The sequence below is a fragment of the Panthera leo genome, chromosome B3 (assembly GCF_018350215.1).
Source record: "Panthera leo isolate Ple1 chromosome B3, P.leo_Ple1_pat1.1, whole genome shotgun sequence".
Classification (NCBI taxonomy): Eukaryota; Metazoa; Chordata; class Mammalia; order Carnivora; family Felidae; genus Panthera; species Panthera leo.
Window position 1 is genome coordinate 115,744,696 of NC_056684.1, and position 10,249 is coordinate 115,754,944.

At 43.8% G+C, this 10,249-nt stretch overlaps 1 protein-coding gene across 1 annotated transcript in view; it reads right to left on the minus strand.

Annotated features, from left to right (window-relative positions):
* The window catches only part of MAP3K9 (mitogen-activated protein kinase kinase kinase 9), a 75,715-nt gene extending 65,611 nt beyond the window's left edge, over positions 1-10,104 (minus strand). Inside the window, exons 1-2 of the mRNA XM_042943660.1 lie at positions 9,624-10,104; positions 2,184-2,597 (exon numbers count right to left, since the gene is read on the minus strand). Of these exons, the coding sequence (XP_042799594.1) occupies positions 2,184-2,597; positions 9,624-10,023 (814 nt within the window). The 5' untranslated portion in view covers positions 10,024-10,104. The remainder of the gene's footprint in view (positions 1-2,183; positions 2,598-9,623) is intronic.
* Positions 10,105-10,249: the final 145 nt, after the last annotated feature.

Sequence of the window (10,249 nt, forward strand, 5' to 3'; positions counted from 1 at the left end):
AGGAGGTCAAGGGTCATACTGCCCCATGTAAGTCCAACTCTCGTCACGACATAGTACACCTGAGGGCTCCACCTTGGCAATCCTAAAGCCCCCTAAAGACAAAGAAAGACCAGGGTTTTGTCTCTCAGATGACAGAATGGCATTGAGGTCTCTTGCCATCTCCTGCAACAAGTAAACTTTTCCTTCACAAGAACCTAGACTTCCATACATAATCTCACAAAAGGTAAATCCTCGTGTTTAGCTTAAATTACACCCAAGTTTGAAACTTCTTGGAGGAAATGATTGACTTTTACAGTTCCATCATCCTAGCCCAAGTTTTTAAGATTAGAGCACTTTGCCTACTTCTCCCAGCATGATAAGAAAAAATAAAGTTCACTTTCTACATTACATTTTCTACCAACTCATCTGCTTATTCTTACCCCATCATCCAAAGCAAAGTCTAGGCAGAAATGTGAAAAGGGTCACCAAAAGTTTTAGCTTATTTAAACATTTACAGAACAGAATTTGAGAGGAGGGATGAGAATAATCGTATTTTATTTTATGGAACTTAAATCCCTTACATGCATTATATCTAATGTTCCATGCTTTTGCAAGGATGAATTTTTCTATTGTTAAGGGTGAAGAAGGCTCAGGTAGAAGAGATAAGGGTAAGAAAGGCTATCTTAAAGTAAATTAGAAAATATATATTGGGGTGTGTGTGTATTTACTTTAAGGGTAAGAAAGTCTATTTTAAAGTAAATTGGAAAATATATATTTGTGTGTGTGTGTATTTACTTTAAAAACATTTAGAAGGATAGGTCAAATGTAATACTTATGCTTCCTGAAGGAAAACATTATGGGTTACCTTTCTCTCTCTCTCTCTCTCTTTCTTTTTTATCTACACTTACTAACTTTTGTACAACAAAAACATGCATTACTTATATAATTTTACTTATTATTTTAAAAAATTTAAAAAGTATTTAAAAAAAAATTTTTTTTTAACGTTTATTTATTTTTGAGACAGAGAGAGACAGAGCATGAATGGGGGAGGGGCAGAGAGAGAGGGAGACACAGAATCGGAAGCAGGCTCCAGGCTCTGAGCCATCAGCCCAGAGCCCGATGCAGGGCTTGAACTCACGGACCGTGAGATCGTGACCTGAACCGAAGTTGGACATTCAACCGACTGAGCCACCCAGGCGCCCCAAAAAGTATTTTTTAAAGTAAACAGATTCACAGTAGTATTAACAGAAAAATAAACCACATCTGGAACAGCTCAGAACAAAGTCTGAAGGATTTCTGGGCTCAATGCTGAAGAAGACAGAGAGCAAAGTTCCAGGGACCCACACCAGTCTCCAAAACCCTAACTCCTTCCTCTCTGGACAGGATGCTCAAAGTGATTTATATACCATTTAACAAATTTTATCCTCTACACCACACAGTTCAGGCAAGAGAGAGCACGAATCACCACACAAAAGCAGCATAGTCCCAGCACCTGCCGATTCTGCCAAGGAGACTGGTTTCTACCAACTTACCATGTAATTATGTCTAACACTTGCTTTACAATCCAGTTTATGGATTCTGGATGTTTAATAAACAGTTACTACTCAGTTCCCTGCTATTAAACACTAGGTAGTTACAACAATTAATTAATAATACCCGTAGGCTATCAGGAGTCCATAATACTACCAGCTGGTCATGCTCTCCCGGTTGACATTATCATCTGGATCGGCCTCGCAGCTCAAAGAACATGCTTCTTTTTCCTTATGGCCCCTTCCCTAGTGGGTACCTCAAATTGGGGTGCTCAGGCAGAATGCATGCAGGCAATATATATTTGCATTACCTGCTGTTCCTCCAAAGGGGAAAACCCCTTTTGTAATTACAGACACACTTCCCTCAAGTGGAAAAATAAAGCTATGTACATATGTGGATTTTTGCATAGCATATCAGGATTATACACTGCCAACCTTGCCTGCTAGTATGAGCTCAAAATTATCCCAACCCCCTGAGCTGCCTCATTCTTCTTTTCCTATACCAATTTTTCCTGGCACTCATTGTACCCCTACATCTCAACTCAAGGATGGGATGGTTTTAAGCAAGGAATTTCACTGCCCACTGAGATTCCATTAGGAATCCACTCCCACCAAGCCATGGACTGAGTATAAAAAGTGTTCTTGAGCCCTCCAGCCCCACCTCTTCATACTCACTGTTACTGGACTTAAGGTCGCGGTGGATGATGGGGACAATTGCCTCATCATGTAAGTAGTTCATCCCTCTGGCAATCTGCACAGCCCAGTTCACCAGGATGTCCGGGGGAATCCTTTTCCCAGATAACACTCTATTCAAAGGCCCTCCACGTGCAAACTCCATGACCAAGCAGAGGTTGGGTTCCTTCAGACACACACCCCTAAGGGCAATGATGTTGGGGTGCTTCAGCATGGCAAAGAGCTTGGCCTCCTGGCGAACATTCTCTATGGTTTGGCTGATGTCCTCATCGGGGTCGTGGCGAGCTGCTTTCACGGCAACCTCATCCCCTATCCAGAAAGCACGATAGACCTTCCCAAAGCCCCCGATGCCAATAATCTCTTCCAGGGTTAGCTCCGCAAAATCAATCTCTAACACTGAGAAAGAAAAGAAAAAAAGAAGTCAAAAACATTCTGAAAACACCCTTGAATCACCCATTTACCTGGAGGGTTAACAGCAAGTTGTCTGTTCACTTGGCTTTTTTGTCTCCCCACTGTAAGGAAAACTCCAAAAGGGCAGGAAATGTTAACCTCTTGCATTATTCTTAATGACTAGCACATAGCAGGCATTCAACAAATATTCATGTAATAATTTCTATTTGGGACATCATACAGAATGTCATACCAAGACAAACCATTTTAACTAAAGGGAACACAGAAGGAGATCGTTTTACTGTGTACTAGATGAGGAGAAGCGTACAACCCAGTGACAAGGCAGCCACACAACAACCAAACCACGGTGTGAAAAGAACCTTTAGAGCAGTATAATCAGATCAGGAAAAACACCAACTCCCACTGCAGGACAAGGATTAAGAGGGTGAGTGGGAAGGATTCTCAGGGAAAGCAACATTGGGAATGCACCCTAAAGAATGAGTCTGCTAGAGGGGAGCACCTGGCTGGCTCTGTCAGTAGAACATGCAACTCGTGACCTCGGGGTTATGAGTTTGAGCCCCATACTGGGTGTAGAGATCACTTAAAAATAAAATCTTAGAAAATGAGTGGGAGGGATCCCATCAGGCAGTGAAGATCAGGGGTAGGAGAAGGACAATCCAAGCAAAGGGAAGGTCACGAGTAAGAACATGGGGCATGAGAGTATATGGCATATTAAGAACTGTAGGGAGTCCAGTATGGCTGCATTAGATGCATTAGGATACAAAATGAGGCTCAAAGTGTTGTTGGGGTCACCTAGGCTGTGAAATGTTTTAAAAGTCATTCTGAGAGGCTTGAACTTCACACTGTGAATGATAGGACTAGTGCATTTTTAAGTAGAGGAGTGCTTTTAGACTGGGACTTAGAAAGGACATCGACTCTGGCAGCCATGGGGACTATAACCTGGCGGATGGGGAGCCTACTGCAAAAAGGTACCACTAAGGAGGCCACTGAAGTAACCCAGGCATGCAAACACCAAGGTCTGAATAGCAGCAACAGTGAAGACAGAGAGTGTGCAGTAAACTGGGAGGATATTTTCAAAACGCGGTTCTACCAGGACCTGGTGACTAGGATATGTGGGAAAGGAGCCTCCCAGGAGACATCTTACTCCAGAAGTCACCTGCTCCACAGCTCTATCCTGATTCTCCCAGTACCACACCCAACCACTCATCTTCTTTCCAATGCAGAGTTTGAATCTAGGGTACCTGATTATATCTTCTGCTCTGTTTGGAAAGGCTTCCATGGATAGATAATAATAGCTATCAGTGATTATAAATCTTGAGCTAGATAAGGTGTTGCTATATGAGTAAAGTGCTATTTTATGTTTCTCTCATGAAAACCCTGTGCTGTGTCTTCTCAGTTTGTCTTTACCTGGCTGACTCATATTCAACCCTCAGGTCTCAGCTTAAACAAAATCTCCTAAGGGAACTTTTCCTAACCCTTGCCTCAATGAGGTCAGGCCCCCATCAAACATATCCATAACAGTCTCTGTTTGGCAAGACTCAGCAAGGTTTAATTACTTGTTCAGTGCCTGCTGTCCTGCTAGATTGTGAGATTCACAAGGGCAGATTCTGTCTGCTTTACTCACCACTGTACTCATCCTGCTGAACACTCAGCAGGTAAGTGATAGTCAAGTAAAATGGGGGCAAAATCTAACTCAGTAGGGACTAAACCAAACTCAGACAGACCTGAAAAGTTAAAAAAAAAAAAAAAATGCATTGGACCTCCTGAAACAGAGAAAATAAGGTTGCTAAAAAACAAAACAAAAAAAAAAAAAAAAAAAAAGAAGAAAACAAAGATACATTTCTGAACTTTTGGCAAGATCAGAAGAGAAAATGCCCACTGCTGTTCTCTTCCTTCCTCAGCTAGCTCCAGGATGCCTCCATCTTCCACTCAGATGCTGGCAGTCCTCAAACCTCTATTCTCCCTGAATTAGAGTATTCCTAGCCTATCTAGGGCTAACATTCATTTGTAGTTTACAATGCAACTGGCAGTCTGCACAAAGGAATACAAAAAGTTATACAGAAGGTATAGCCCATCTTGAACCAAAAGTTTCAGCTGTTCAAGCTTTTCATCCCAATCTGGCACTCTTCTTGAAGAATCAATGGTGTGGCTGGTCCTGCAGACAAACAATCAACATCTACAATTCTCTACATGATCTTTCAGAGGCCCGAAAGTTAAGAACTACATTTCCCAGACTCCCTTACCGCTACTGTTCTGCTTCTGCCAATTAGATGCACAAGATAGGGAAGGTAGAAGTGAGATGGACACCATATTCTTGCTTTTCTCCTGGCAAGCATGGCTGTGGAGAAGTAGGATTTTCCTGCATGTCAGCCATTAGCTCTGGGCAGATGGAGAAAGGAATGTCGTAAGGTCAAGTGGTTGCCTAATCTCTGGACAGTAACTACAAGAGGGTGTTCCTAAGATTGACAGCTTCAATGTCACCCCCTGATTCTGTACGTTTCTAATTAGAGAAGTGGTGGCTTGCCGGGTGGGCCAGGTCTGCAATGTTCTGAGAGTTGTTCCCACAGATCCAGCTAAGAGCCCCTTCTCCCTGCCCTCCCAACATTTCTGTAAGCACTCATTTTCCTGTGCTAACTCACTTTCTGCTTAAAATAGCTTAAATGTTGCTGGGTCCTAAAATGAATCCTGATTACTAATTCTTGTCTTATCTCATTTATATGAATGAGAAAAACATGGGTATATTAAGGGGCTGTTAGAAACTCTCTTGGAAAGGAGCGCCTGGGTGGCTCTGTGGGTTGAGTGTCCGACTCTTGATTTCGGCTCAGGTCACGATCCTAGGGTCATGGGATTGAGCTCTGCACAGAGTTCTATGCTGAGCGTGGAGCCTGCTTAAGATTCTTTCCCCACCCCACCCCCGTGTACCTCTCCCTGACTTGTGTTCTCACTCATACACACACTCTCTTTCTCTCTCCATCTCAAATAAAAGAAAAAAAGAAAAAAGAAAAAGGAAACCCTCTTGGAGAAATATGTAAGTTATGTCAGGACTCTCCTTGGTCATGGAGGGAAGGAACATTCACTTTTCTTTTCTTTTTTTTTTTTTTTTAAGATTTTATTCTTAAGTAATCTCTACGCCCAATGTGGGGCTTGAATTCATGACCCTGAGATTGAGTCGCAGGCTCTAATGAGCCAGCCAGGTAACTCAAACATTCACTTTTTCTAACAGCTTCTACACTGATGAAAAGATAGGTCTCTGCAACAAGTTGGCATTTACACATCTTATTTCCTCAACTGAATATCTGAATTTTCCTTAAGGGAATAAACTGTTCAGTATTTTGTTTTATACCCTCCCTTCTTTCCTCTGTTCTGAGGCATAGTTGTAAACACACAGGACGTGTTAAGTACTTATTTAAACGTACAAGGATTTAAAAGAAGGGATTCTGAATCAGGGTGCTGAAAGGACAGCTCCTCAAATGGCATTTCACAGAAGACGGAAAACCTCTGTGGGGAAGGGAAAGTGATAATGTCTCTCTGGTAGAACATAAACTCTCAGGTTCTTGCTAACTAGCTAAGGAAATAGTATGACCAGCCTTCAAGAAAAGTATAGAGCACAGCTTGCAAGCAGATAGAAGACAGAACAGTGAGGACTGGGGGGAGGGTACTTTCTTTTCTCCTCCCTGTGAAGATTCCTTTGGGTAGGAACTAGACCTTCACTGCAGCTGAGAGAATGTGGGGCTCTCCTTTCCCCCTCCAGTCAAGACCTGGTTTTAAGTAAAAATCAGGTCAAGTCACATTCAGTACATTTTTCAGTTTCTGTGGATGGATATTTTCAGGAATATCAAGAACAAAACCTTATTTCTTTCGTTTTTGCAGTCAAGATGTTATTCTCTCTCAATTGTATTCTTGGAAACTAAATGTATAGGCACATTCTGGTGGGTTTGGGCGAGTGAATGGTACACACGTGACTCATTTAAAAATCCCAAGTATGCCTGAAAATACGTTCTTATGTTTCTAGTAGATGTAAGAAAAAAATGTAAATTAGTAATAACCTTAATTTATACCCTGCTTGAAAACAGACACAATCCTCCTATAAAGAAACTGTTTTTTTTTTTTTTAAATAACCTAGGGCTATTTATCTCTCATGATGATAAATTTGGAACTGTACATTTTTCCTCTTTCGCTAAAAAAAAAAAAAGATGAATGAGTTCCTAGGTTATTTGTATTTGTCAGCTCCATGGAAAGCTAAACTTTCATATCTACATTGGTGGGGATAACTGCACTATGTAAATATTAGATGATTTCTAGTATCACTATTTTTTTAAAATTTGTCACAAGGTTTGGTAACTTCCCCTCTTTTGTTTTGAATGAAGTTTCAAACAAAATTTTCAGTTTGAAAAGCAATATTTGAAACTAAAACTGAACATTATTACTTAACTGAGTGTCTGCTGTTCTTAATCTAATGTCACAATTCATGCCTCAAAGGAGAAATTCAAAAGGGTAACTGGGGAAAAGCTGTCAGTGGCTCAATTTTATTCCAAGTCTTTGGAGACAAGGTTGCCAATCACCTTTATTTTCTGAGTGACACTAACTGAACTGGTGGACGCAGGAGACCCATCAGAGCACCTGTTAGCAACTTCCCATGTTCACTTTACCAAAGCACTGCACTGAAATGATGTATTTACATCACCAATCTCCCTCAGGCATGACTTACAAGCACCTCCTTATCTTATTATTTCTTTATCTCTTGGTATTTAACACAGTATCCATCTTTCACAAGGAACTCTAATTGGTTTTTGGATGAAATTAAACTTTCTGAATTATCAAGAATTAATCCCATTCAAGTTCAGAACTCGTGGTGAGACTAAATAAGTTACCAGGACCTTCAAAAATCATGTTCTTCAAGTCAGTTCTTTTAAGAAGCACAAAGTACTCCCTACTTTCTCATCATCTGAATTCTACATACAGGAATCTAGTCTACCCAAGGTAACTTTTGTTACATTAAAGATTAAGTCCTGGCTCTGTGCTGTCAGTTCAGAGCCTGGAGCTTGCTTAGGATTCTGTCTCTCTCTCTCTCTCTCTCTCTCTCTCTCTCTCTGCCCCTCCCCCACTCACGCTCTGTCTCTATCAAAAAATGAAGAAAGGATAAAAAAAATTTTTTTTAAGATTAAGTCCTGGGCACCTAATGGAGGAGCTGCTAATGTAGCACACTGTGGACACATCTGGTGTTCTGCAGATGAGTTCTTCCAGCCCAAGTCATATTCACTCTTGACTGCTCGACAGCTGGAAGTACAGACATTAAAGAAACGGAGTCCCTGCTCAGGAGCCTCACATAGCTCTCCTACTCTGACATTAGCTGTAAAAAAAAAAAAAAAAAAAAAAAAAATCACAAGAAGTCACCCACAAAGAAACTCACAATTTGACTTCTGTTTAAAACTACACTGTGTCTAATATGCCAGGCCATTCTTCCAATATCTCTTCCAATATGTGACCATGTTCACCTTCAACACTATTTCAGACCCGTATGCTAGGACCCTTAGCCTACACCTTCCCAGTACTACAGGCAAAAAGATTTAACAGTCAGAAACAATTTAAAGTCATTTGTCCCCTCCAGGCTTTATATAGATCAAATTGTAGAAACACGAAGTTTTAAATTGAATGAGAGGGAGATAAAAACAAAGGGAACTAAGGATTTGAACATCAATTTGATAGTCAAAACACCAATAAAAAAGGAGAACAGAAAAATAAGGAAAGAGGTTGTGACTTTCATATTAAGTGATGTTATTTTATAAACATCTTAAATAAAGTAACACAATTCTTCAGGTGAAAATAAGTTATAGCACCAGAAAGATAAATGGTTTGTTTCAGAAAGATAAATGTTACGAATGAAATTTAAAAATTCGATGCCTGAAGTTGGCCCTTGGAATGATTTTTTTAATTGACTAAAATGCAAAGTATACAAAATCTGGAATAAACAATAATAAATATGTGTTAACAAAACCTGTATTAGCAAGAAAGAAATTATGAGAACCCTCAAATATAAAACAGTGTAAACTGCACAGAAGATATTTACATCTTTCTTCTAAAACCACCTAGCAGAACTGATTAAGGGATTCTAATGGCAATTTAACTCCTTTAAAACAAAACAAAACAAAACAAAACAGGGAATTTTATTGCAGGGTGTGGAACAGGGGGCTCCTGGGAAACTGATGAAAACCAGGACACTGGAAGAAAGGCCCTGGGAGGGACCCGTGGGCATGGTCCGCTTGAGATTTGGCAAATACCAAATATAGGCAAGGATCTAGGATGAGAAGAAAGGAGAAACGTATTATGTGAGCAGCCTGGGTGTCAAGAGACTGGGATTTAGCCACTCTCACGGGGGAAGATCTTTTTCCCTCTCTAATCATTTCTCACCCCATCACCTGCTTCTCCACACACTAGACCCTTCTCAGTGAGACTCCTAAAGGTACAACTTCTGAGATACATGATTGCGATCCAAGAAATAGGCAAGACGTTTCAAAGACACTTCCGACCCGAGTTCACACAGGCTTCCGGGACTTGAGAGCCGGCCCAGCCAGCCCTGCGGGAGACACCCCCATCTGCTCCCTAGCAAATGCCTTGAAGGGGTGGGGACAAGAGGCAGAAGAGGTCAGGAAGGTCCCTGATTTGGGGACTAAGGTTAGGACAGAAACTACCAGCTGGCCTGAAATCCTTCCACAGTTGGGGGGACCGGGGAGTGGGAAATGGGGAGATTCTCACGCTGGGGCTTCAGGATGTGGAAAGCAGACGCTGCCGCTGAGGTGGTCAGATGAAGGTTAAGGAGCCCGAGCGCCTGAGGTTCCAGGCAAGGCCTGCGGCATCTCTACCTTACCCATCGCACCCACCAAAGCCCCTACAGCGCGAGCGCGCGCGCACACACCCACCCGCGGGTCAGTCATTCCCCACCCGTTACGAGACCACCCCTAGGCCTCCAGCCCCCCCTCCCCGCCCGGCCCCGCGGCCCCGCCTTCGCCTTACACTGAATGGGCGGGTAGCAACTGGGGTCCTCGCCGCCGTGCTGGCAACGACTGGAGAAGGCGCTGCGCGGGGTCACGTAGTTGCTGGGGAAGATGCCCACCCGCTGGTTCAGCTGCCCGGTCCACCAGCCCTCGTCGCCGGACACCTGCGAGTCCTTGGACAGCACCTCCACCACGTCGCCCAGCCGCAGGGTCAGCTCGTCCTCGCCTGCAGCCTCGTACTCGAACACCGCCGTCCAGTAGGGCAGCGGTGCTTCGGGACCCAGCTCCCCGGGGGCCGCCGCCGCCTCCTCCTCCTCTTCCTCCTCCTCCTCGGCCGCGGCCCCCGCTCCATCCTCCCCCGGCGGGGCGGCAGCGGCGGCGCTCGCCAGGCAGCCGAGAAGCGCTCTGGAGGGCTCCATGGAGCGGCCGATCCATAGGGTGCGGGGCTGCCGCCGCCCGCAGGAACCGCCGCCGCCTATTGTTCATGCGGCTCCGCAGAGCTGGGGGGACCCCCCTCCCCCGACGGCGGCCGCAGGTAGGGCCCGGGCTGGCGGGGCGGGGAGAGCCGGCTCGCTGGGGCTGGCGCGGAGCGGCGACAAGTGCGCCGAGCGCGAGTGCTCACCGCGGCATGGGGGCGCGGCGGGC